General features: G+C 55.2%; 1 protein-coding gene and 1 pseudogene across 3 annotated transcripts; both read left to right on the forward strand.

The window, feature by feature from the left end:
* The first annotated feature begins 339 nt into the window (after positions 1-339).
* SSU72 (SSU72 homolog, RNA polymerase II CTD phosphatase) lies at positions 340-26,279 on the forward strand. 3 transcript variants are annotated; one of them, XM_089902084.1, is made up of 7 exons: positions 641-748; positions 5,357-5,514; positions 6,340-6,506; positions 10,574-10,717; positions 23,513-23,652; positions 24,313-24,431; positions 25,804-26,279. In XM_089902084.1, exons 3-7 carry the CDS (start codon positions 6,373-6,375, stop codon positions 25,903-25,905), a joined length of 639 nt encoding a protein of 212 aa, XP_089758210.1. In that variant the 5' UTR covers positions 641-748; positions 5,357-5,514; positions 6,340-6,372; the 3' UTR covers positions 25,906-26,279. The 3 variants fall into 3 exon arrangements, with proteins under 3 accessions (XP_022454086.1, XP_022454085.1, XP_089758210.1); XM_022598378.3 differs by lacking the exons at positions 5,357-5,514; positions 6,340-6,506 and having other exon boundaries at positions 340-748; positions 25,989-26,279; XM_022598377.3 differs by lacking the exons at positions 5,357-5,514; positions 6,340-6,506 and having other exon boundaries at positions 342-748.
* On the forward strand, positions 21,435-23,419 carry LOC149750846 (uncharacterized; annotated as a pseudogene).
* Positions 26,280-26,938: the final 659 nt, after the last annotated feature.

Consider the following 26,938-nt stretch of genomic DNA (forward strand, 5'->3'; position numbering starts at 1 on the left):
GCAGTCGTCCCAGGAGGGGCGCGGGGGCTCGGCCTAGACCGGTGGAGGCGCGCAAGGAGCGACATGGAGGATCTCGGGGACTGGCTGAGGGCGAGCGGAGAGCGGGCGAGGGAGGATCGCCGGCTCGGGCGGCAGGTGCGAAAACAACCGGGGTGGACGGAGCGCGCAGATCGGTACCTGTAGACGCCGGGCACGACCAGTCACCTCCAACGCCCGCCCCACGGGCCGCGGCGCCTCTCGCGTCACTCCAGGCGACGGCGACGGCGCGCGTGACGTCACAGGAGCCGGCGCGACGCCTTGCGCGTCACTAGCGGCGACGGCGGCGGGGGCTTGTGACGTCAGGACGCCAACGCAGGGCGCCAGGAGGCTTCCGTGCCAAGCGCCGGCCTCGGCGCTCGCGCCCGAAGCAGCGGCGCGCTCGCTGGCCGGTGTGGCGCCCGGGGAGCTGGGCCTCCCACAGTCCGCGGTCCAGCTCTCTGGGCCGGCGCTGGGAAGCCGCTGGGACGCCGTACACACGCCAGCGCCGCGCGTCCTGACGCGCTACGTCGCCGGCGCCGCCGCTTCGCGTAATGACTTCCGGGCGCCGGGGCCGCCATCTTGCTCGCGCGGAAGCGGCGCGGCTGGGTGGGAGTCCCGAAGCGGGAGTCGCGGACCGTGCGGCCGCCGCCATGCCGTCATCGCCGCTGCGGGTGGCGGTGGTGTGCTCGAGCAACCAGAACCGGAGCATGGAGGCGCACAACATCCTCAGGTAGTTGGGGCCTCCGCCCTGGCCCAGCGCGCCCCGCGGACGCCGGCCGACCGGCCGTCCCTCCGGCCGACCGGCCCGTGCTGGGCGGTTCCGGCTCCCGGCCCGTGCTGTGTGGCGGCGGCCGCGGTTCCCGGCCCCGGTTCTCCCTGACCCGTGCTGGGCGGCCCAGGTTCCCAGGTGGGCGGTGCGCGGCGGCCCCCGAAGGACGGCCGAGAGGCCTCGCCGCCTCCAGGCTCGTTGGCTACAGGGCCGAGCGCAGCGAGGAATCGACAAAACTCGGTCCGCCGCGCGGTCCCCCACGTGTGCTTAGCGTCGCGAAAAATTCACATTCTGAGCCGAAATGTTTCCGGGTCGCTGAAACCTCAAAGCTGCTAGTAAACCTGAAAGGCTGATGCTGTTCGCGTCTACTTCGTACGCACGTCTGTGTATCTGAAAGTCATGGCCTGTGTAAAATGCTCAGCAGTGAGGCGGTAAGTTGCAAGACGAAGGTTAGGGTCCACGAGAGGATAGGCCGGTTGTGTCCAGGGCGTGTCGCCTTTTTATCAAATTTGGAAAACTTGCGCGACAGGATCTCAGGATAGAACAAGTCGTAAAAACACGGAAATGGCCTATTTTAATTTCATGCATTTGTGTATTTGCTTCTATCTACATTTTTCAAGTCTCATGCAAAAAAAAATCCTTTCTCCTCCCTTGGGAAATCTCCAGTCGATAATTTCTGAGCTACACGTGAGTTTGGTTTCACGTTTCAGTGCTAACTACCCTTTTGTGACGCTGGTGTTGTATATGTTTAATAAAATTTTATTCCCGTTTGATAAATTTTTTTTCGTTCAAAATCACTTTACAGAATGTGAAATTGACACCTTGCATTACAGTTAAAGTTTGGTGTACATGTCAACTTTGATAGTAAAAGTTGAAACTGCCGTTTCTTCTGAAGTTTTCTTATGTGGACATTACAGGACAACCATGCCTCGCTGCTTCTCCTACTACGGCAGTCAGCTTTGACTCTACCGGGGAAATCAGAATTCTCCCTCGCCCCTCGTTTTTAATGAAGCTGGACGCACCAGGTGTCCACGATCTGCTAGTTATGAGTTTAATTCTTCCTAACATCTACCACACTGTCTGCAGTATTCAGTTAATGTTGTTGTTTGGTCTAGTGTGATATGCTTGCAACCTTACAAACCAATATGGAGTTCGTTTCTAAACTAGAATTTTTTAAACTGTAAAGTTGTTTTAAAATTGGAAAAGTGCAAGAATTACAGTGTGTTGGATCTGATCCCCAAACTGCATTTATCTGTTCAGAGTCACTAAAAGTGGTAACTTTAAGGAAAAGATTGCAAGGTTCACGCTCCAGGAAAATTATTCAACGAAAATAAAATTTAATGTCTTTAATTAGAATGACAAGTGATCTGGAGACCACCTCATTCTGCTGGTTCTGGCTGGTGATCCTTTATTTAAGCTCTTCTCTATCTGCATAACAAAGTTGGGGTGAAATCTTACAAAAGGAAATGTTTTTAAATTTCCTGTAGCAACTTTGTTAGTAAATCAGTTCCAAAGTCTTGCCTATCTGATAGCCCTGAGACAGTCACCAGCAAGATTTAAGCCCTTGCTTAGTTCAAAGTAACTGGCACAGCCTTGGGTCTCCTGCGGAAATGAGGGTGCAGAAGAGCCCCCAAATAATCACCAAGTAGGAATGCTTGTGTACTTTTACCCATTTTACTATTTTTCAAATTTACTCATGAGAAGAGTAGATTCAGAATGAGGGCAAAAGGAGGTAAGTTTAGGGTAACATACATTATTTGTATCATGAATGTGAAGTTATTTTAGACATGAATCTTTAATTTCTGAAATGCTTATATTTGGGGGGTGTTTTCCTTTGTTAAAATGGTAGTATTTGCTTGTTGCAAAAAATCCTCGCTGTAGAAAATATAGAAGATGAAGAAGATAAGGATCACGGTACCATTTTGGGGTACACCCTTCTTTCTGGATGTTCTTGCAGACATCCGGACACACACTGAAGGGAGGCCAGAGCACTGTTAGGTAATCTCTCCGCAGAACGTGAACATAGTTTGATTTCAGTATTCATTTCTGCTTTTCTTTTTACACATTGGATTTGAACATATCTATTCATGTTGAGTAATAGCGGTGGTTACAAAACCATGAGCCAGTACTCAGAGCAGTCCTGTGCAGCAGTCACTTTGTAGCCACTCCCCGTAACAGGTGGTTGGTTTTCAGTTTTATAATGTCCACATTCTTGTGCCATTTTAAGTATCTTTGTACACTTTTCTAGTTATTTCCTTGGCATAAATTGCTGAGTCAAAAAGTAGGCATATTTTACATTTTCATACATTCTGCCAAACTGCCTTCCAGAAAAGTACCTGTTTATAGAATTCCCATTTCCTCACAATATGGACATTATTTATATCTTTTCATGCTGCTGGGGCAAAAGTATCTCGCCCTTTAGTTTTAAAATTGCTATTGAGATTGAACAACTTTTTGTGTCGTTTTCACTTCTGAAAATTATTTATGGCTTTATCTCTTTCGATAACTTACAGGGTTTAAAAAGATGTTTAAGAAATTTATATGATGGTTTTTGTTACAACTAGTAGAGCTTATAAAAGATTTAGAGGCTTAGGCCTTGAAGATGATTGTGAAAAGCATTTAAAAATGGTACGATTAAATAAATAAATAAATTTTAAAAAATGGTACAATAGGGCTTCCCTGGTGGCACAGTGGTTGAGAGTCTGCCTGCCGATGCAGGGGACACGGGTTCATGCCCCAGTCCAGGAAGATCCCACATGCCGCAGAGCGGCTGGGCCCGTGAGCCATGGCCGCTGAGCCTGCGCGTCCGGAGCCTGTGCTCCGCGTTGGAAGAGACCACAAGGGTGAGAGGCCCACGTACCGCAAAAAAAAAAAAAAAAAAAAAAGGTACCATAAGGGGCTTCCCTTGCGGTCCACTGGTTAAGACTCCGAGCTCCCAATGGAGGGGGCACAGGTTCAATTCCTGGTGGGGGAACTAAGATCCCACATGCTGCAGGGCATGGCCAAAAAAAAAAAAAATGTATAAGTGAAAACAGGAAAATTGTGTATACAGTTTGGTTACAACTAAATAAAACTATGCATAGGAAAACTTCTGAAATGAACTATCATAAGGAATGTAGTTGATCAAACATGCACGCTAGGTCATTTATTAGTGAAACCCAATTTTATTTTTGCCCCCTTGAAAATCTGCTCAGGCTGTATGTTTCTGAGAAGTCAAATACAAGTGTTAATAAATGTTGGCGTTTTCTAGAGCTAGTCATAATGTTCCCTGGGGTGATCATTTTTGATCTTTTGAGACTAAATTGTTTGAAATACTAGTCCTGGAGCCATTCAGGTTTTTTAAGGGGTGCAGGAAGACTATGTTTGTTTCCACAGAGCCTCCTGTTCTTTGTACTCTGTGGATTAAGGTGTCCGTTTGGAACCAATTAATTTATTTTTTTGTTCCAAACTCTCTGTTAGAGGTCAAGGGGCCTGCTGATTTTTAGAAGCTGGTTTTTTTTTGTTTTTTTTTTTTTTTTGCTGTACGCGGGCCTCTCACTGCTGTGGCCTCTCCCATTGCGGAGCACAGGCTCCGGACGCGCAGGCTCAGCGGCAATGGCTTACGGGCCTAGCCGCTCTGCGGCATGTGGGATCTTCCCGGACTGGGGCATGAACCCGTGTCCCCTGCATTGGCAGGTGGACTCTCAACCACTGCGCCACCAGGGAAGCCCTGGAAGCTGTTTTTAATTGTAGCAATTCAAAACAGATTTTAAAGAAAGACTTCTCTAAATTACTGTTTTCAATCATAATTTCCTGGGCAGTTTGATTTTGGGAAGATGAGCAGAGAGGCTGCAGATGTGGAAGAAAAAAGGTTAGAATCAGTCTCTTGAGCTCCTCTGTGCCAGGTGCTTTGCAAATGCCATCTGATTTCACCCTCACAACTCTTAGGATGTGCACACGTACACAGGTGAGGAGATAATACCCAGAGCAAGAAGCCCCAGCTCATGAGTGACAGCAAGGATCTGGCTACAAGGGGCTCCAGTGCTGACGGATGAGTGACAGAACTGATGGGATAGAACGCGGGCTGGAGGAGGATCCAGGCTGCGGGGAGTGCAACAGTCCGCTGAGATCCTTTGATTCTCCGATTTGGGGTGGGGCGCTCAAGTCTTAATGTCATGAGTAGAGTATGTGGACCCTAGCCACACTGGGATGGAGGTACTCAGACAGCCTCTCCCAGAGGGGACTGAGTCTCAGGGCTGCTGGGATCTGAACAGGACCTGAGTGAGCCCAGGCGGCTTGACACAGCACTCTCCCAGACGGTGCTAAACTCTCCCCTTGTCTTGAACACATTTCCAGAAGCCTCTTGTTCTAAACCAGGGAGGGATTGTCTGCTATCCCCTGCGGCCCCTTTGGCTGCATTTTTGATACTTTGTTTCTGGGTACACTTGAAGAAGGTAAACTGGAAACTATCTGGGGAGGTGGAAGATTTGAAATTGTGTGTATAAGGATAGAAGAGGTGCCTACAGGGGACACGTTTGCCATCATAGATTTTAAGGGACTCTGCATTGTTTTTTTGCTTTTTGTCTTCAGGAGGCAGAACTAAGACCAGAAGGCTTGGTTGGAAGAAGGTAGATTTCTGTTTGGATGTGAACATTGAGACGAAACTGGGTAGACCAAGCATGGTATCAGTTCCAGCAGCTAAAACATTTTCCCCTGCCTTAAGGATCATCATCTCCAACCTTCCGTAGGTGAGAACAGGTCGAGCCCAGGGAAGATAGTTGAGCGGGTTCACCATGGTTAGTAGCGCTTAGCGCAGTGCTGGGACTGGAACAGCTGAAGTACCAGATCTTGAGGCCCTGCACCCTGGGGAGGCCGACAGTGGCCGGCAGAGCAAGCTGGCCTTCGAGAAGTCAGGGTCGAGGAAGAGCAGGCCTGGAGCAGGGACATCTAAGCAGGAGCTCTCTTGGGCGCTAAACAAAGTAGCAGGTTTGACAAGCTCTGTGCATGGTGATCTCATGCTGAGTGGCCTTTTGTTTTCTTCTTGACCTATGGGAGGGTAAGAATAAAATAAACCCTAGAAAACATTGGGAAGTGCTTAGGCTGACGTTTTACTAGGGGTGACATCAACTTTACTGGAATATTAACGTTTCAGGAAGTTGATCTTCCCAGCTTGTGGCTATACCACAGTGAAACTGCAGGCGGGCGTTATAGTGTCAGGCGGGCGTTATAGTGTCATGGTGCTTGAGCAGTTGATCTGTGTTGGGTAAGCATGAGGTCATTGTGTAGCTAGAAACAGCTGATTGAGCAGTGGGCGACTTTACCTGTAGTAAAGGTGACTTATGCTCGTAAGCATCTTGTGTCCTACTCAGGGACAGGTCCTACTTTCAGAAGGTTTGCAGTGGTCTAGGATTTCAGTCTTAGCCACAATAATGCTTTGAATTAGGTTAATAACCACACTATAGAAAATAGAAAAAAAATCGCATAACCCATACTGTAAATTTGGGTGTTTTCTTTTTTTCTTTTTCTTTTGGCGGTACGCGGGCCTCTCACTGTTGTGGCCTCTCCCGTTGCAGAGCACAGGCTCCAGACGCGCAGTCTCAGCGGCCATGGCTCACGGGCCCAGCCGCTCCGCGGCATGTGGGATCTTCCCGGACCGGGGCACGAACCTGTGTCCTCTGCATCGGCAGGCGGACTCTCAACCACTGCGCCACCAGGGAAGCCCTGGGTGTTTTCTTGATTGGTATTCATTTTAACTTTATTATTTTACCTTTAGGCATCAGGATAACAACTGAAACAATTCTGTTTCCCAAAATTCAACTTTTTTTTTTTTTTTTTTTTTTGCGGTACGCGGGCCTCTCACTGCTGTGGCCTCTCCCGTTGCAGAGCACAGGCTCCAGACGCGCAGGCTCAGCAACCATGGCTCACAGGCCCAGCTGCTCCGTGGCATGTGGGATCCTCCCGGACTAGGACACGAACCCGTGTCCCCTGCATCGGCAGGCGGACTCTCAACCGCTGCGCCACCAGGGAAGCCCCAATGTTTTTTATGATAGTGTAATCTTTTCTATAACTTAACATTTCTGTATCTTAACGTGTAACATAATTTCTATATCTTTCTGATAGATTTTTGATACCTATAAAGACAAGTTTGATAAATACTTGTCTGGAAGATTTGTTTAACATACAAAATAATTGGCCCCTGAGACAAAGCCTTTTGGTGGTCAGCAATATTTTTACAGCGCTCAGTCCTTTTATGTAAGAAACACATTGTCCCTGTACATAGTCACACACAAGATGAGCTGTTTTGTCAGTTGCATGAGCTTAGAAGAAACAGGGCTTCTGTTGTTAACTAGCCTTTTTGCCACTTGTGACCATTTTGTTGGGGGAAGAACAAACTGGGTTTCTTTTTGTGTGTGCAGTTTAAATTCTTCTGCCAGTAAATTCCTCTTTTGGGGTTTCATTTTACTTTTAAATATGCTTGAGTAACATTTCAGGCAGTTAGGGAGGGCAGTGAGGAGAGGGCAGCTGCGGCCCCCCTCCCCCGACGGTTTCTAGTAGGAGAGACCTCACCCAGCCTTTCAGAGACCTAGCAGGCATCCTCTTAGAAGCCCTGTTAGGGATCAGCTGTGTGGAAAATGGGCCCAGGTTATCTTTGGGGTGATCTACTTTTAGGGATATGGACAGTGTTTCACTTGGACACCTAGCGCACACCTCAGCCCCTGTTGTGACAGGAGGTGAGGGAAGGAGATTATCCACCTGGGCAGTTCAGGCTCACTGCCCCGGCAGGAGGCGGGGGCATGTGAGACCCTGTGCTGGGGCCTCTCCACCTAGGGCCTCTTGGGAACCCTATGGGCAGTTTTTCAGTGGCACACATGCCCTACGCCAACCCCAGGAACACCCTGGGGTCCTGTCTGGGGTCTGCATCACGGGGTGCAGGATGTGTCGGGAGCCCCCAGGCACCCTGTTTCCCATCACCCCCAGCCCCGCAGCTTTGCCATCTCTGCACTTCCCCCGTTCTGTGTCCTGGAGGGTTACCTACTTTGTTCCCACTCCCAGAGCATCTGAGGAGAGGGATCTAGGTCTGTTGCGATCACTGCTGAATCCCCAGCACATATAGTAAGCTCCAGAAAATACCATTGGATCAAAAATGGAATGGCTAACCTGCCACCAGTAGAAGTGGTGGTGGTTTTTCAGTCTTAAAACTTTAGCCATTGGGGATTTTAACAGTCTCCTTTGCTGCTGCCTGGCTAAATTAAGACTTATTCAGTATATATTTCATTAATGTATTTCAAGAGTAGTTGTGCTTGGGCTCATTTTAATAAATTTGAACTTAGGTTTAAGAGTTGGGCTCATGTAAATAAGTTCTTTAATTATGAGTAAGTATCTCAAAAGGAATGACCAGAAGGAAATGACTGAGATGTAGAAATACTGATTTTTTTTAAAAAAGTGATGGAGGAACTGTGTCTAAATGAATCTTTCACTTATTTTTGTTGGGAAGCGTTTTGTTTTTCCCACTGTTCCCCCAGATGATTTTTGGGACCCCTTTTGGAGCAGGCTTCTTGGGTAGCTAGCTGAGAAAAGTGGTCTCAGCCGTGGTTTCGTATTCTGAGCTGTAAAGGCACTATCTCTCACATATTTAACTTACTCATTATTTGGTTTCAAATGACTTGTTTTAAAGCATCCACCAGAAGACAGGCCTTTCTCCCAAGGTCTTGTGAACCGATTCGTGGCCTTTGGAGACAGGCCCGGGTGGCCCCAGGAGTGTGTTGAGCAGTTGGATTCACGCAGTCACTGTGTCACTTCCTGGCAGGGTCACACCTTGGGCTCCCTCTGCAGGGACTGGACTCAGCTCCAAGCCCTCAGGGACATTGCTTCTGTGGGTTAGTGTTTTTCCATAGCACACGTTCCTCCCTCAAGGACCTGCTCCTTCCAGGGTATTTTTGGGGTGAGGGGCTTGGCACTACGAGGATAAGCTCTCTGTTTCGGGCAGTTCTTGTGGAGTAGTGGCAAATTATGAAGCCGGCAAGACAAGCGTGGCCCACTGCTGTGTGTTCCCATGGCACCCGTGGCCGTGACCTGTTCCCGGTCACTGTCTCGGGAGAGTGTGACCCCCGCGCGGCTGTTGTCAAGGGGGCCTTCATCCCTGGCTTGTTGGTCCTTTGACAGAAAACATTTCTTTTATTGTACGTACCTGACCTGGTGAGGAAACGGGTTGGGTGACGTGGTCTGTTGGGCACCTGCTGGAGCCTGTGGGTGGAGGTGCCCTCGTGGCTGGGCCCTTGCATCCCAGCCTCCCTCTCCCCGGGGCCCGGAGCTGCACGTAAACTGGGGCTGGGTTGGTTGTGGTCCGTTTACAGCTCAGGTGGCCATGGCCCCGTTCACTCCTCAGTCGTGCCTGTTGTCCCCCATGTTCTCCATCACAGTGACCTCTGGGGCCTGGTTGAGGGCACAGCTCGGGCCTTCCAGGGACAGAGGGACATTACCAGCTTTTACCAGCTTCAGAGGACTCAGGCAAGGTGTTTGACCCAAACCGGATGAGAAGCGCTTTAAAAACGTGTGTCCGTGAGGCTCTGTCGCACCAGGCTCAGTGGCTGCGCTCCTTGCGTCCCTCCCCGTTCTCACAGTGACAGCAAGTGACCTGTGGGTCCTTCCTGTCTTTTGTGGGAGGGACAGTGACTCTCGGGCTGGGCTTCTCGAAGTGCTGCGTCTGCTGGGAGAGACCACGGGTCTCGCTCCACGGGCGCCGGGGGCCAAGTGAGGTTTCCTCCCTTATTTGTCTGCCTTTCAGCAGAGAGGCATCGGTGCCCATGAGGCATTGGTGCCCACGAGGGATCGGGGGAGTGGCGCCTGCAGACCTGGGCTTCCCCACGTGCTGGGACGTGTGTGCATGGACACGCTCGCTCCTCCGTGGGCCTCCAGTTGTGGCCAGACACCCCTGAGCTGCAATAAAATGTACAAAAAAGCTTGAGACAGTGACCGCGGCCACCTCAGAGCCTGCGGGGCCGTGAGGAGAACGTCGGGGCTGGTGGGCCTGGGGCCTGCTCCCGAGTTGGCAGGCAGGGATGCTTCCACACGGACGTTTTAGTGATGTATAAACACGAGGTTAGGATGAGAAGGCCGTTTCACGTAGACGCTTTGAACACTCCCAGTGTTGGCTTTCACCGCTTGTGAGTTTGAGGGAACATGGGGTCTGCAGCTGGGGTCTGAGTGAGGATGGCGTTGGGGCTGCAGTGTGTGCGATGACCTTCCTTGCTTAGGGTGCGATTGTGGCTCGTGGATGCTGCCTGTCAGGGAGGTTCCCTCAGTTTATTAGGAGACACTCAGCCATTCCCTTATCTCTGGCCCTCGCAGCTGGCGCCTCGAGGTAGGAGGCCGGGGGAGTGTCCCTCTGCTCCGGGGCTCTGGAAACTCCGTTCTTGGTCCTGGGAAGCCTGCATCACGGCAGCTGGAAACCTGGACAAATGGTTTCCTTCTAGAGACCAGGACAGGAGTCAGATGACAAGACATTCTAGGTGAAATCTTCCCTCTACCACGTGTCTATCCTGTGGCCATCACAGACATCCACCTCGTTCCCCTACGTTCCAGGATCCTTTGTTTTCTGTTTGGATTGGCTTCACCTAGCTTTTGTGTAACGTGCTACAGGATTTTTTTAAATTTGCAAATAAAATACTTAGAGTTAAGAATTGAGAAACATGTTCTTTGAGACCAACAAAGTTGTTCATATAGTCCATTTCCCATTTCATTTTCCTTTTTAGCATTTTGTGTCTCATTTAATCCAACTGTGATTCTCTGTCGTTTTGTGTCTTTCAGCAAACGAGGATTCAGCGTCCGGTCCTTTGGAACAGGAACTCACGTGAAGCTTCCAGGACCAGCACCCGACAAGCCAAACGTTTATGATTTCAAAACCACATATGACCAGATGTACAACGATCTCCTTAGGAAAGACAAAGAACTGCATCCCAGTGGTTGCCCTTTAACCCTGTGTGCTTGTCTCTGACAGGTGTCACCTGTGGGCACCACTCAGGGGCACCTGTGAGGCAGGGGACGCGGCGGCCCATTTGAGGTGTGCGGGGTCACTGGGTTTCTGTTCTGGTGCTCACGGGACCGTCCAGAGGTTGGAGCCACTCGGGGCCGTGGGCTGCAGTTCACGTGGACACAGTCGGGGAAGGTTGTGATACAGTATTAGAGCAGCTTAGGTGAGGAAGGTGGGACCCCGCCATCCGTGGCTTTGCACACTGCAGGTAGGTGTGGGCGTGGGTGTGCACTGGTTCACGGGCGGCTGCCTCACACTCTGGTGCTCTTTCTGGAGGGTCAGCTCGTGAGAGGGCCACATTGGGTGCCGAAGGAAGCATGTTAGAAGCAGGGAATTTGAGAGGACTTGACTTCCTTTCAGGAAGAGACAAAACAGACTTTGTCTGCTTCCTAAGACTCACGGGAAAGGAAGGTATTTTAAAGCCAGATTCGTGTGAATGTGACCCCAGGCTGTGGATATTAAGATCATCCTTGCTGGCTGGGTTTCGACCAGACACTTCACGGTCACCCCGGGCTGCTTTAAATTCCCGGGACACCTCATGTTACCATGAGTGACGGTGGTTCTCAGGATGGAGACCAGACACATCCCAAGCGAGAGGAGTATAGACACCAGGTGGAAAGCTTCCTTCACTTCGGCGTTCTTGCAATTGTGAATAAACTACGAACGTTCTCTGTACGCCTATAGATTAATTAGTTAGCTGCGAGGGGCCCCGGAGGTCATTCCAGCAAAATGCACTGGGCACTGGTGGTCGCTGCCCGCTCCTCCCAGCTGCAAGGGAAGACATCGGGTGGGGGCGTTGGGGCAGAAATGCAGGTATTTCTCGTCAGTGCCCCAGCCGGGCACTGGTGCTGGGGGTCCAGGACTCACGCCCACCAGAACCAGCACCCCCCGCTGCCCCATGCAGTCCCAAGGCCCTCCCGGGGGTGTGGAAGCCCCAAGAGACCCTGCAGCGCACCTTGCGCACACACCCCTTTCTCAGAAGGCGCAGACCACGTTAGGAACAGCTCTGCGCACTGCCGGGGAGATGCCAGCTGTGTCCTGGGCTCCGCGTGGTGGTGCTGTGTGGTGAGAGCCGTCCTAACCTTGTGGAGAGGCGCCAGCCACGGCCGCTCCCCTGGGAAAGCTGTGATCCAACTCCAGGCTTTTGGTTCTTGCACTGAAAACTCTCTGTTGATAAGCTTAACTTGAGACCCCATCTAGTGAGTTGGCCAGAAATTTCTTTGGGCTTTTCTGTAGGGTAAGACGTTACAGAAAAACCCGAAAGAACTTTTTGGCCAACCCAGTATTTTTTAAGATTATTGTTCAGTTAGCACCATTCGTTTTTTAAAGACTTAACAAGAGAAACGACAACAGATAATGCACTTACTTGTCTGTACTCCCTTAATTATTGTAAGTTAGGTCTTTCACATCAGAGCTACTTCTGGGAATGGGCAGCATTTACACATTGTAGACCAAATCTGGAGGGATTTTGTGCGTGTCCCTGGTCGCTCTAAACGAAGGGGCAGAGCCCAGCCTCTCAGAACTCAGACTCTCCTCTCGGGGTGACTGTACAGGCCCGTGGTCTCCCCAGCAGCATCCAGTCCAGGGGATGGTTGTGCCTGCTGTCCGGGCCCTGTGTAGGGAAGTTGCCTCCATAGACACCCCCCCCGCCCCCGTTGGTTGCCCTTCACGAGCCTCTGGGAGGGAGCCTTGTCGCTTTGCTGGCTTCACTTGGGTGGGATTTCTACCTTCTGGGTGGGGTGGGAAGGGGCAAAACAAGGCTGTGTCTGGCACTATGCTCAGCTCTGCCTGAGTCAGCCCTTGGCCAGTAACAGGAGCATCTGCCGGGGGATGGGGAGTCCACTGGGACACTGGCAGGATGCCAGGGGGTGGGGGGCCGGAGGCCCTGCCAACTTGGGCAGGGTTGGTGATCAGGTGTGGGGCAGGGAGCCCCGCGTTTCCCCATGTGCTCAGGACACAGCAGACAAGAGGTAAAAACCTAAATCTGTAGCATAGAATACCTGGACATTTGCAGAAGTGGTGGCTTTTGTAACAGTGCAAAGCTAGGAAAATATTGTAAGATGAAACCCAAGGATAAAACAACATTCAGTAAATGTTTGAATTTTCAGGGAAGAGAAGATGCCCCTTGTTGGGCAGAGCCGGGGAGTTGAGGCCAAGTGGCTGGCAGGGACAGATGGGACCTGGAGACGTCTGCGGGCTTTGCCTGGGCACCGCTCTGCCCCCTGTGGGCTGGGGCCTGGGACCCTGTGGTTCTTGAGCCCTCAGTGAGTTCTGGTCTGTAGTCGTTAGTAGCCAAGCAGTTTATTTGTTAATTATTTGGCTGTAAATAGGGATTTTGCTTTTGGTTTTCTCGCCACAAGCAGGGGTGGGTTGGGTTGAGAGGCTACGGCCTCGGTCCTACAGTGACAGGTGTGGCCGCAGAGCACCTGCCTGGTGTCGCCCAGCCCTGTGAGGAGCTAGACAGCCTGGTGAGGTTTACATTTCCCTCCCCCTGTGGGAATTCTCAACGATAGTGCAGGAAATCTGGGTTCACCTGACCCTCCCCAGGCATGTAAGAGGGTCTTCTCTTCGGACGCCTCTAAGGCGGGAGCTGTCCTTGACTGTGAGACGATCTACCTGCTTCAAGTGCACGGCTTCGCGGGTCCACGGGGCTGTGCAGTCAGCACACTGTAGGATGTTTTCCCCTCAGGAAGCCCCCTGGCAGCTGCTGGCCCAGTCCCCGCCTGTGGCTCTGCCTCTTCTGGACGTTTCTGATCCACAGGTCGTACAGCACGGGTCTTTAGGAGCTAGCTTCTGCCTAACGTCGGAAGTTGAGCTGTCCTTTTGTTGTTGTCGTTGAGCTGTCCTCTTTTATGTGTAAATGTTCCTGTGGACCTTAAGTTTTTTCATCCCTTTGCCTTGGAGTCCTTTTGAATACAGAGCAGCTTCAAACTTGGTGTTCCGTTTGGGGGCTGTAGTGTACCTCCTGTGTCAAGTTGGTGGAGGCTTCCAGATCTTTCCATTTTCTGCCTGAGCCACTTTCCACACCTGAGCTTCCTCCCGGGCTCTCCAGCATCAGTTGAGCAGAATCTGCACCTGAACCTCAGCCTACTTGGAGCACTTTTGGGGGAAGATAAGTCATTTTCTTCTAAACGTAAGACTGGCCAACCTGTGACCTAAGGAACAGGGTCTCTGGGCCCAGTCACGGAGGAGGGGCCGCCAGGAAAGGTGAGGCTGGCAGTGTCCTCACAGCTCCAGGAGAGCCATCTTTCATTGGTTTTGGATAATTGCTTTGTGAGTTACAAAACCACTTGTCTTAAAAAGCAAGTGAATGTGTAGCTGTAAATATAGTTCATGTGATTTTTAATACATGTGACCAATTGCTCCCCAAGCAGTGAGTTGAAGTGCAGATATAACTAACACTCGCCCAGATCCTGACTTTACCCTGTAAGTGGAGGCTGCGTGTTGAACTTGTATCTCGCATACTTTCCCTCTTTCTCCTGTGGCTCTTTTGTAATTAAATACCTCTGGGGTTAGATTGTTTTTTAACTATTTGTTTATTCATTTTCAGTTTCTCAGTTTCATTGTCTTTTAGGCCTTAGATTAATTTATGTGTATACTCACTTCTCCACTGTGTAATTTTTGTTGTCTTGGGGTAAAAGGTAATAATAAATGTGATTTCTAAGAGTATAAATCCCACAGCCTCCGGGCCTCCATCCTGGGTACGAGGTTAGTGGACACGGCAGCTCCGTCCTGCTCAAGGTCCCTGGGCTTTTCCAGAACCTTGTTCTTGGGGTCTCGTCAGACCCTCCTCGCCTTCTCTTGCTGCGCTCGGTGGCATGGGGTGGCTGCCCGGCCCTGCCCTGAGGACACTTCCTGCACTTCAAGTCCAAGCCCCTTGGGCTCCCACCTTCAGCGTGTCCTGCCTGACCCCCGTCGTGGACGGTCCCTGGTTACCCTCACTGGCCCCGTGCGTGCCTGGCGTGAGCTCGCCTATGTGACCCCATCTCATTTCACCCTGGTCGGCAGCTGTGGTTTCAGGTGGTTACTGAAAACAGTGTCTGTTTAACATGCGAGTGTGTCCCTAAGCCAGACACTGGTTCCCAGGGAAACTGATCTAGCTTCACTGATGCTTAAGGTTTGGGGTTTTAGAAAAGCACTCAGGCTTAAAATAAAAATTAAGGCCTTCAGGTATTTCAGATGTGGCCGGAAGAGAAGCTTGCATGTCTGACAGGCATTGCCCCGAGTCGAGCAGCTGGCTGCCCGAGGTGGCTGCGGGGTCCCTCCTGAGGCGACAGCAGGGCAGGTCGGGCCTGGTCCCCACAGCCTGCGGCAGGTGGGGTGCAGACGCAGCGTGTAGCCGGTGGGTGACGCCGCAGCCCTCGTTGGTGGGTTCACTTTGAGTGGGTACCGGGGTGGCGAGGCCATTGCAGACCGCGCCAGAGCTCCCGCCGCCAGCCTCAGGAGCGGTGGGGCCTCGTGACAGCTTGTGGTGAATCGGCTCTTCATGCTCGAGGGTCCCAGCAGTCGCCACAACCCTTTGAGAGTATTTCAAGCCTAAAGCTGTTTGCTGTCGGCCTTGCTCATGCCCAGGTGTGCTGAGGATGCCGCTCCCACGGCTGGTGGCTGAGTGTGTTCCCGTGACCACACACGGCAGCTGCAGCGCCACCCGCCCGCCTGCCGGCCTGCTGTCCCTGGCCTCGCCCCCCGGCTCCAGGGAGGAAGGGGCCCGATTCAGAGCCATGGGCGGCCGCAGTTGGGCCCCTGTGCTGCCCCAGACCCGTGGCTCGAGGGAGACCTCTTGCATCCATGCTGCTTCGCCGTGAAAACACAGACTGGGTGTCTTGGAGGGGAGGGTGTCTCCATCCATAACAGGTGAGGGGTTGTCAGGGTTCCCTGGTGGGGGGGGGGAGCAGTAGTCAGCTCTGGCCCCTCCCGTTGGCACCTGGCATGTGTCTGGAGTCTGAATTCGAGGTGGCCGTGGCCTGTGGCCAGCGTTGGAGGGCTGGCCGGCGGTGGGAATCTGGGTGAGCTGTGACAGCTCCGAGGTCGGGGGCCGGGTGGGCATCAGGAATGCCCTCCCCACCGCCTCAGGGCAGGGCTTGTGAGGAGGTGTGGGAGTGGGCTGGGCGGGCCTTGCCGTGGGCGGGTGTGGGTCTAGGTGCCAGCACCGTGTGGGTACGGCTTTCCCCCTGGCCCTGAACCCTGACGGGGTCCAGCCACGTCCACCTCGGCACTGACCGCTCCTCGTGTGGATGGGGACTGAAGGAGTGCGTACAGCAGCGGCCTTGTGCCCAAGCTGCGTCGCCATTAGGTGCCCCAGGCTCCTGCCCCCAAAATGCCCCGTCCACACGTGAACCTGCACCTTACCGATGCCATCCTATAAAGTGAGGGACTTGAGCAGGGCATCTTTGGAGACACACATCCTGGAAACTAGAGAATCACTGTCGTGGGGGCCTTCAGGGAGGGTCTGGGTCGCATGTCCGTGTCTGGGGGCAGGGCCTCTCCCTGGCACGGGGTTGGGCTCAAGGAATCTGGCCCCAAAGCGCCATCTCCGCGGACACTTCGTGGAGCATCTCCCTGGTGCGTGGGCGTCACCTGTAAGCTCCTGAACTCCGCCGTCGGCCTTTCCCTGGCTCGTGTGCAGGAGCACAGCCACCCTGCCCCAGCCCCATCAGGACAGGCAGGGCGTCACCATGACCACCAGAATAAGAACGGACAGTCTGTCAGGACAGGCTCTGCCAGGCCGTGTCGGGCAGCCCTTGGTGTGTCCCAGGTAGCTGGGGACACTCGGCAGCGCTCCTCCTCTCGGCTGCTTCCTGCCTGGGAGTCTTGCGGCCCTTCCTTCCTCTGCTGTGTTTCTCAGAGGCCTCTCGACCCTGGCTGCTCCCGCGGGTCCCCACGGGGAACCCTGCTGGGCACAGGTGGGTTGGTTTGCAATGACCACTGGCCTCTTGGGCCAGCCCCCCACCCTCCCTCCATCTTAGCCAGACGGTTTGGTTTCTTGTGCAAACTGTGTGGTCTCGAGAACGCCAAGCTTGGCCAGGGCTCGGCAGGGAGCACAGGGGGTCATCCAGGGACATCTGGGTCGGTGGCCACCCTGGGCTTGGTGCTGTTCCTGCTTAAATCACTCAGTAAGTGGAATTTCAGTGAGGGTGGGGGTCATTTTATTTTTCCTTGAACTCACAGTGTTTGGGGTGGATCTCGGGCGCTGCTTGGAGGTGGGCGGTAGGCGGCCAGGAGATCGGCACCTAGAGCATCACCACGTTGTTCCCCCACCGCACCCTCCCCACCCCCCCGCCGCCCTGTGATGTTTGGGATTTAGTCTGTTTTGAACCATTTATGTAGAAGTGATTTGGTATTTGCAGACTAATTCATGATCTGAGGCTTTTTTCTCAAAAAGTAAGTAAAATGCTCCAGCCTAGGACTCAGGTTTTCTCTTTTGTTTTGAGATCAAAATTTTTATGATGTCACACAGCTGGAGGGTAGGTACGTGTCTATTTGAAACAAAACACTAAGACTAAAAATATTTTTCCCATTGCATTTTTATTTATCCAGCCAATTTATTAAAAAAATATTTTCTTGAGCTTCCTCTCAAATTTAAATAAATGTAGCATTTTACCCTATTTGGACAAGTGGTCTACCACTTTTATTTATTTTTAAAAATAAATTTATTTATTATTTTTGGCTGCGTTGGGTCTTTGTTGCTGCACGCAGGCTTTCTCTGGTTGCAGCGAGCAGGGGCTACTCTTCGTTGCGGTGCGTGGGCTTCTCATTGCGGTGGCTTCTCTTGTCGTGGAGCACGGGCTCTAGGCACGCAGGCTTCAGTAGTTGTGGCACACGGGCTCAGTAGTTGTGGTTCGCGGGCTCTAGAGCGCAGGCTTCAGTAGTTGTGGCGCACGGGCTTAGTTGCTCCACGGCATGCGGGATCTTCCTGGACCAGGGCTCAAACCCGTGTCCCCTGCATCGGCAGGCAGACTCTCAACCACTGCGCCACCAGGGAAGCCCTACTTGTATTATTTAAAGTCTGCTAAAGCCACACCTGGTTAGACGGTGTTGTCTGTCTCTGCCATCTGTCCCCTTCAGGCTGACTTAAGGTGGCTTCTGAGGTCGGGTTTCTGAGGAGGAGAGATTGGACTGGAGGGTTGCAGTCTGCTTTCTGGCCATCACCGTTTTGTTTTGTTTCTAACACCATTGTGCAGGGAGTGTTTCCTTTGAAGAAGAGGGATGGCGGGTTCTTACCTCCCGGGCCCCAGGCCCCGTGCAGAAGAGGCCGGGCGAGCAGAGCCCCTAGGATGCTGCGCCCGTCCCGGGAGGGCTGGTGGAGGGGCCCTGGTCGATCAGACGGGTGAGTGTTCCTCGCCTTCCGGTCCAGGCTGTGTTCTTGGTGGGGGGTGGGGGGGATGGCAGCTGCCCTCCGGGGGGCTCCACACGACCGGGACGTGCTCTGGAAGCCGGGCCTGTGACTAGTGTGTGTAGAACATGATTACGGATGAAATGTATTTGCTACTTCCCAATTCATTTTTTGCTGACTTTGGCCCGACCAAAGCGACCTCGCTGCTACGTTGCAGTCTGGGGAGTTGTAGTCGCTCCTCTGCTTCGGTTTGTCCTGCCCTTTCCTGGCTGCCTGTGGCCCTGCTCGCCTGGCCCCGGCCCCACGGGCGGCTCATGAGACAGAGGCTTCTGGTCCCTGCGGGCCTCAGGCCGTTTGGAGCACCCTCTCTCTGCACATGCTGCTCAAGAGGTTTGCTTTTCTAATTTTCATCATTCTTTTTCTACGTGATACCTGTTCCAAAAAACGGCCCAGTTATGCATCCCGTGGCTCCCTGCGCTGTCCTCCAGGGCGTCCTTTGTGTAGCACGTGTGTCTGCGGCACCCAGTTTGTTCTTAAGTTTTCTGTCTGGGGATGTGGCTGTTTCACAGACATGAGGTTGTCACCCGTCCTGCCTCCCCCAGTGGCCAGTGACTGTGCTTCTTGGGCTTGTGCTTTTCACGAGGCCTTATGAGGCTAATGGCTCTGACACAAAACCCTGGGGGTATTGTGACAGCAGACTGTTGGCGGCACAGGGAAGGCATGGGTGAGGGCTGGACCCGTGCAGCCGCGGTTGGTGCCCATCTGAAATGAAGGTGGCGAGGTTGTCGTTAGGTAGTGAGGCTAAAATTTGAGCAAAATGATTAATTTGTTCCCGAGATGGGGTGGGAGGCCCATTTCCCTGCAGAGCCGCACATCCACTCAGTGCCCAGGAGGCTTCATGTGCAGGGAGGGAGCTCCTGGCTGCCTCCCCCTCCCCCGGGACGGGCACCCCAGAGGGAAGCCCCACAGGTGGGCAGGGCTCTGAGTGGATTCTTGAATCCAGCAGAGAAGAGCGCAGGGCCGCTGACCAGGGGTCCAGACTCCTGGATTTGGAGTTGGGAGGTCACCGTGGGCTTCCAGAGGCACGAGGTCCTGCTTACCTTGGTGCTGTGCTCGGCCCAGTGGGTTTGCACAAGCCCCAGCTCTTGCCCGTGGCTGGCCAGTGGTCACCCGTCCAGGCCAGCGGGGGGCTGGTCCTTGTCTTTGAGGACCTTCCCCCAGAGGCACTTGGGCCCCTGTGTGAGGGGTTTTGCATCTTCTGTTTCAGCTGGATCAAGCTCAGTACTGGAGGTAGAATTAGGTTGGAGGATGCCTGGGACGAGCGTGTTCTGGGGCACAGCCCAGTTGGCCAGCTCCAGCCGTGGGATTTGGGTTCACACCCTGGGCTAAGCCTCGAGGCGGGAAACGCCTGGTGCCGTTGGGGGGCAGAGGTGCTGATGCCGATGGACCAGAACGTCCCTGGGCTCCATTTGGTCAGCATCCAAGGAACAGCTCGGACGAGGGCATCCTCTCTCGGTGAAGCACACACCGCAACGGTCCAGCCAGGGCCTGCCCGAGCCGCCCCCTGCCCGCTCCATTCCCAGAGCCCCAGTGCGGGGGCAGAGCCGGGCTCCCGGGCCTGGCTGTTGGGAGAGAACACAGGTGGTAGCGGCCGGCGGGCCTGGGAGGCCACTTGCCGGAAGCGCCTTCCCGACAGGGCTCGGCTGGCACTGCCCCTGGCCCCCTCGCCCACTTCCTCGGGGTTCTGACTCCACCTGGAGATCTTGCTTCTGTTCTCCGTGTTCCGAAGCTGTCTCTTCCCAGGTTTGTCTCCATCACGTGCGCTGGGTGATGTTTGTGGGCGACCAGGCTGAGGTGTGTCACTTCCGACCCTGGGAAGGGAAGCACTTCTGTCCCTGGGGGAGCGGGAGCCTGGCCGGTCCTCGGCAGAGGCCTGGGCCCTGGGCTGGGAGGGGACGTGGGGGCGTGGGCTCCACTGTTAAACCTCCGAGGGAGCGTCTGACCCCATATGTGGGTTCTGTCGGCGCCTCACCCCTGCCCTGGAATCGGCCCATCCGTCTCCTCACTGGTCTGGCCCCAGCCTCTGCCCTCAGCCACCTGCCTTCACAGGGGGCATCTCTGCTTTGACCCCAGGTTCCCAGCATGGGCTCCGCGCACCGGGGCCTGCTCTGTGCCGGCCTGGCCCCCTCTGCCCACCTCCCGGGCCCTCCTTGTCCGACGGGAAGCAGAGCCGCATCCTTGCCGAATCCCCCCACACGGCTGGGCTGGGGCAGCAGGAGGAATGATGTGCTTGCGCTCCGAGGGCTCGGGAAGGCGTTGCCTCAGGCACCCAGAAGTCACGTCTGCCAGACGCACTGTCAGGCCCGTATCTCTCAGCATCACTGTTGAGACAGAAGCGTTCAGCTGAACCTGTTTTCCGTGCTGAGCACACGTATGTAGGATGAACTCGTGGTTGGGGGCTAAACCTCACATCTGAGAAGTTGCCTTGAACTAGAACAGACTGGAGCCCTCGGGCACCCGGGTCAGAGCAGGTTCTGCCATTCCGGACGGGCAGCCTCCAGGCCCAGGTCCTGGCTCAAGGCCGGTCTGTGGTCCCTTTGGGTGCATCTCAAACCCTCCGGTATGTTTGCCTTTTGCCCTTGAACTTTGGACACAAGCCCCCTGTGCCTGCCGTGTTCCCCTCAGGACAGTCCCTGGGCCCATCCTGAATCTGAGTGTCCCTCGCGGGGTCGCTCCAGCAGGCTTGCCAGTGCGCATGTAGCAGTTTCGAGAGCATGTGCTCTCCGCTGACAGGGTCTGCATCGTTTGATGGGTAGGACCCCAGAGTGTTTCAGAACGATCCTTTGTTGTCGTACTTCCTGTGGCAGCAGACAGAACCTCTCGTCTTTCTGGGGCCCCCACCCTTGAGGAGCTGCGGATCTGCACCGCAGAGGAGATGCCCACGCCGCCCTTCATCTGTCCCAGGTGAGGGGGGAGACCCGCCCTCTGAAGGTGCAGCGGCTCCAGGCGTGAGCTGGGGTGCACAGCCGCAGCCCAGAGACGTGGTGCAGGGGCCCAGACACCGTGTTCTCTACCTGCACCCACCTCGGCCTCCGTCCGCCTGGGTTGGGCTCTTGAGCTAGCTTTCCCCGCCTGGGCGGTTTATTTCTGACAAGCGTGTGAGCTCAAAGGGAGGCCCCAGCCAGCTCTCCCTCCCTCAAGGAGGCTTCCTGCCTCGGCAGGTCGGCTGGCCCTTTACCCACTGTGGTCAGCCAGGCCTGCCGCTGCCTCTGGGCCCAAGGTCGCTGTTGGCTGGGGGAGCACCCATGTGGGGTGGGAGTGGTTCTAGGGACCTAACGTGTCCTTCCCACCTGGCAGGGCCCCAGGGGGTGGTCCTGGCTGCCCGGCTCCCTTGCAGCTCTGGTCCACGGGCTTGGCCTTGATGGGTTCGGTGCAGATGCCTCGAGTGGCTGGGGCCCTGCTGCCTTGGCCCCTGCAGGTCGTGGCTCAGCTAGGAGTGCTTGGCCCCTGAGTCTGCAGCATCCCAACCTCTGTGGGGTGAGCACGCCCCCTGCCTCCCTCCCTCCTTCCCTCTGTGCACAGAGCGTGGGCCTTCCCTCAGAAGCCAGGCCCTAATGAAGGCTTTGTCTTGGTGGCAGACAGCTGTCGCCATCTTGATCCCCACTTTTCCTGTCTCACCTTGGTGTGAGGCGGGAGTTCAGGCAGGTCCCTGGGAATCCAGTGTTTCGTCGTTTCATCCTCAAGGAACCACACCCGCACCCAGCATGCGCTGTCCTTGGTCCTGCCTGCCACGGCCTGGGCCCTGCGTATCCGGGATTTGCCAGAAAATAGTCTCAAAAGGTCTCTGTTACTCCTTCCTTGTTACACTGATGAAGGTGAGGCTTTGATCTCTGAATTAGGCCTTTTGTCCTCAGTTATGTGCAGCTGACTTTCATTTGTTACATCATCTATGTGCATAACTGAGGGTCAAGGAAGGAAGGAAGGGGCTTTGCAAGACTGCTGGGGACCCTGAGGAGCCCCCAGAGCACCTGGTGGCCTCCCCTCTGAGGGAGCCGTCACCATGAGCCTTGGTGTCACCTGAAGCCGGGCTGTCTGGGTGGCCGGTCTTGGAGCCACTGTGGGAGTGCAGGGAGCCTCCACCACCAGCCCCGCACCACGTGGGGCCTCCCTGGCCTGTGTCTTTCTGCCGGACATAGATGCCAGGTGTCCGAAGGATCAGGTTCTGGGGAGGAAGACCTAGATGTAGCAGCGCAGCCGCTGTGGGCAGCCAGGAGGCGGCAGGGCCAGCCCGGGGACGCAGGCCAGCATGAGGTGGCCGTGGTTATTACGCTTGTCTAAAAAATGGCAAGAACCAAAAACGCCCCACAGCTAACAGTCAAGTGTCTTTTCAAGTGAAAACTCTTAATTAAATGTATTTTAAAAGCCGTTTTCACCATCCAAGAAGGTAGGAAATGTATTTTGAGTAATACAAGCTTATTGAAATAAACTCTCATAACTTAAAATCTGGGAAAGACAGTAAATGTATCCCTCAGAGTTCCTAAATCAGCTCGTCTGTGTCCGAGTAGAGTGGACAACATGCTTGTTTCAAACTATCCAGAATGACCCTTAGAGACCACGGGCTTTGTCTTTGGGGCAGTGAGCCCTCTCCTGGGGCCAAGGACACAGCCATCGGGGTTGGGGGTGGGGGTGGGGTCCTGTCTGGAGGGTCCCAGAGGAGGCACTTCCAGCTCAGGGCCACCTGCTTGGCACAGACCTTGACTGCGGGACCTGTGTGGCCCATCCGAGCTCCGAGGGACTCAGCCCTTCCAGGTCCTGGGCCTGGGCTCCCTTCACTCTGCCGTCAGTTCACCCAAGGCTTCTCCCTCCTGGACACTCTTCGTGTCCTCTCTTGGGTGGGCTTCCGGATTTTCTCACTGCCATGCTGAGCTGGGCTTGGGATTGGGTTTCCAGGTTAGCTTTGTCTTTGCCGAAGGGCTTGGGTTCAGCATGAGCGTTTGCCAAGACTCTGCAGGACGAAAAAGGCCATCAGTGACTTCCTGGCGGCCCAGTGGTTAAGACTCTGAGCTTCCACTGCAGGGGGTGCAGCTTCGATCCCTGGTTGGGGAAACACGGACCTGGGAGAAGGCTGCAGACACTAGGTCTGCTTTCTGGAGAGGCGTGGGTCCAAGGGCAGCCAGTAGGCTGGGCTGGGGGCGAGCACCCTCACCTGACTTGTCTCCTGCAGGATGGGGGATTGCGGCCCAGCCTGCCCCCACGTGCCTCCGTGCCTCCGTCGCCCTGATGCTCCTGCTGGGCGGGGGGGGGGGGGGGGCGGGTGGCTGCACCTACGCGGACGCTGGGGGGGGGGGGCCTTTATCCAGAGTTCCTTAACTCGGGCACTCAGCTACACGCAGAATGGCATTTTACACATGCTGGACAGAAATAAGAGGATCAAGCCCCGGCCAGAAAGGTTCCAGAACTGCAAAGATCTGTTTGATCTGATCCTCACCTGTGAAGAGCGGGTGTACGACCAGGTGGTGGAAGGTAAGCGCAACAGCTGCAGCGCCAGGCCCTGTGCCGTGCCCTCTGTCCTGCTGTGCGTCCAGCGCCTCTGAGGCAGCCGGGCCGTCCTGTGCGTGGTGTCTTTTCCTGGCCCAGGGCTGGAGAAGGGTTCCCGGTGCGTCTGTGGGCTCCGGCAGGCGGGGGAAATGGGGCAAGGCCACAGAGAGGTGGACAGAGGGCCCCTGACCTGTGTGGGCCCTGGGAGGGGGTGGGGGCAGGAGATGGTGGCCTTGGGGCTGACCGTGTTCACCAGGGCAAAACCACCTGTGCCAGCCAACAGCACAGTGCAGGTTCAGGGCCTTTGTGGCACAGCAAGAGCACGTGTGGTGCAGAGGGACCGGGGCCTGGTGCTTTGTAAGTGAGGGTGCTGTCAGCTGCTGTCCCGCGGGACAGGCTGGAGTTGGCGGGTGTGACCAGGTGGCCTGGGGTCCAGCTTCATGAGCGCGAGCTTTCCTGCGGTCCCAGCCGTATTTGGCGTGAGGCTCCTCCTGGGGTTGGCGGGGTCGGGGGGGGGGAGTGCTCGGCCTGGTCAGATGCTCTGATGTTGGTCCTTAACTGCATCCCCGAAGGAAGGCTGAGCAGCGCACAGCCTCCTGCGCTCTGTTCTGAGGCCTCTGACTTCCGTCCTCTTGTCACGGTCAGATCTGAATTCTAGGGAGCAGGAGACGTGCCAGCCTGTGCATGTGATCAACGTGGACATCCAGGACAACCACGAGGAGGCCACCCTGGGGGCGTTCCTCATCTGTGAGCTCTGCCAGTGCGTGAGTATCGGGCCCTGGGCGGGCCTGCGTCGTGCACACAAGGGCTTCAGCATGAACGTGACGAGCACACCACTCGGTTCACGGTCCGCTTATTGCCAAACGTTAAAACCCATAAATGTAGAGGTGCCCACAGGGGAGAGTCACCGAGTCAGCTCTGGCTAAAGAATCCACCTTTGAGCGTTTTAGGTTGATTGCAGGGGTGAGTGACCTGCCGGGGTCTGGCTTCTGTGGAGATGGCTCCCGGGACTTAGGCCCCCTGCCAAGACCCCAAACAGCTAGAGGAGCCCGGGAGCCCCCAGAGATGGCGTCAAAGGGCTCTGGTCCTCTTCTGCCCCCGCACTTCTCATTCCAGACGTCCAGCCCTCCCCAAGTGGCCCTGGGCATCTTCCCTTGTGCAGGAAACCCCAAGAGCTTTTGCAGCCACTGTGCAGCTGTGCTCAGAGCCAAACATTTCCTCTTAGATGTGACAAAAGGACCGACCCAACTCATATGTCTGGTCATATCTTTGGCCTGTGGCTTCTGCATTTAGGCCAACTAACTGTGAGTGATAGAAAAATGAAGAAAACGAGGCTTAACCAAGAAGTCTGGAGACAGGCAGGCCTGGACGGGTTTGCTGTGTGAGGGGCCCAGGCCCCTGCTCTCTTGTTACTTTGCCCAGCACAGCTTCTGTTCCCAAGGTGTCTCATGGTCCAGGGTGGCTGCTGAAGCTCCAGCAGTTGTTCCCATGGTCTGGCCATCATGCAAAAGACAGGGCTGAAGGGGCTGACACGTCCCAGAAATAGCACACGTGACAGCCACTTGGGTCGGGCTGGCGAGAGCTTGCAGAGGAGAGGCACTGCTCACAGGCCGAGACTGGGGGCAGCGAGGGGCCTCGGCCGCAGGCCAGCCCCTGCCAGGACAGGCGGGCTGAGGAGCTGGCCCCGGACCACCCTGGGGCTGTCCCCTGGCAGGGCCGCCTCCTTCCAGGGCGGTGGTTCTCCACCAGGGGACATCTAACCGCACACATGGTGGGCCTCACAGCCGGGAGAGACGCTAGTGGCAGCTGGCGGGTGGGGGCCACAGGCACTGCTTAACCCGCTACAGTGCACGGGACGGCCCCTGGGCTTCCTCGCTGGCTGACCGGGCCCGCGACAGTACTGTCTGGGTCGGGTCTGCTCATTTTCAGGGTGGGGGCAGTGCAGGCGGCGAGCATCTTCAGTGCGCGTATGTGTGGCATCTGAGGCCACCCGCCCAGCTGCAGCCGCTCCGTGTCCCGTCCCTGTCGGGCTCCCCTCGGCCCCGCCCCGCACACGCACGGGCGGCACCAGGCCGGGGCGGGGTGGGGCTGCCTATTGGGCGCGGGCGGCTCAGGGCGGCTCTCCTCTGGCTCCAGATCCAGCACACGGAGGACATGGAGAACGAGATTGACGAGCTGCTGCAGGAGTTTGAGGAGAAGAGCGGCAGGACCTTCCTGCACACCGTCTGCTTCTACTGATGGCCCCCGCCCGCCTGGAGCCACCTTGCTGAGCTTCCTTTTGTTAATACTTCTTCCTTCCTGATATTTGTTTTTACCTTTAGGTATTCTGCCGATGGACGGACGGTAGCAGTGCCCAAATAAACTGTACATATGAAATGAGAAGATATACATAAATGCCAGATTACAATCAAGTTCTTCCCATCCCACTTTCACTTACGAGTGGGACATTGATTATAGTTTTTTTTCTTTAACCAAAAAAGAAAAAAACGGTTGATAGCACATTTCCCCCCAGCCATCTGCCTCTCACTGAGCACCCCTTTCCCGTCTCCCCTAACTGGCTGCAATGTACAAATCCCTGAATAAAGCAACAGGCTGTACTTTTTGGGAAAGAACCTGCCATTGTCTCATCGGTAGATGTTGCTGGTCGTCCTGGCTTCATCCAGAGTACCCTGCCTGGCCTGGACCTCCCGTCAGGGTCCTCAGACGGCAGTCCGGGCCTGTGGGTCAAGCTGAGCTCTCTAGCACCACCCCGAGGGCCTCCCGTCCACTGGGACTCTGGAGGGATGTGGCACCTGCTCCCTGGGCGGGGACCGCTCTTGCCTGGTGACCCCTCCTGGTCTCCGTGGCACAAAGGTGTTCCGGGGACGACTCTGTGGGCAGTGCTGTCCCCCGGCCTGTGGATGGTGGGCTGGCTCAATGACCCCTCCCCAGCCCCCAGCAACATGGGGCAGCCACATCAGGGCTACGACGCGGGCCTCTGAGCTTCGTGGCCCACCCCTGAGGAGAGCCTGGGCTGACGCTGGCCCTGCCCCCGCAGTAGGGGATCCTTTAGCCTTTGTTGGGCCCCATCCTTGTGCCATGTGGCTATGGCTCCGGAGTGACCTCCCTGTCAGCGACCCTGCGGCCCCTCCACTAAAGGCAGCCTCTTGCCGAAGGAGGCTGGGTGCTGACCAGTCTGCCCGCAGCCCCTCACCCGGCGACCCCGGGCGGGCGGGGAGGAGGGGCCTCCAGCTGAGAAGTGGGGAGGAGGAGAGCGGAAGGAAGCCCGGGG

This window comes from Delphinapterus leucas, chromosome 1 (assembly GCF_059928025.1).
Source record: "Delphinapterus leucas isolate spDelLeu-1000000601 "Yukka" chromosome 1, BTC_Dleu_Yukka2, whole genome shotgun sequence".
In the NCBI taxonomy this organism is placed as follows: Eukaryota; Metazoa; Chordata; class Mammalia; order Artiodactyla; family Monodontidae; genus Delphinapterus; species Delphinapterus leucas.

Bases quoted from the DNA above. Each gene is read 5' to 3' on its own strand.
- SSU72 (XM_022598377.3), top strand. From the start codon at position 570: ATGACTTCCGGGCGCCGGGGCCGCCATCTTGCTCGCGCGGAAGCGGCG. The intron at 10,718-23,512 runs GCATCCCAGTGG...TCGGGCACTCAG, and splicing joins CTTAGGAAAGACAAAGAACT to CTACACGCAGAATGGCATTT. The intron at 23,653-24,312 runs GTAAGCGCAACA...TGTCACGGTCAG, and splicing joins GTACGACCAGGTGGTGGAAG to ATCTGAATTCTAGGGAGCAG.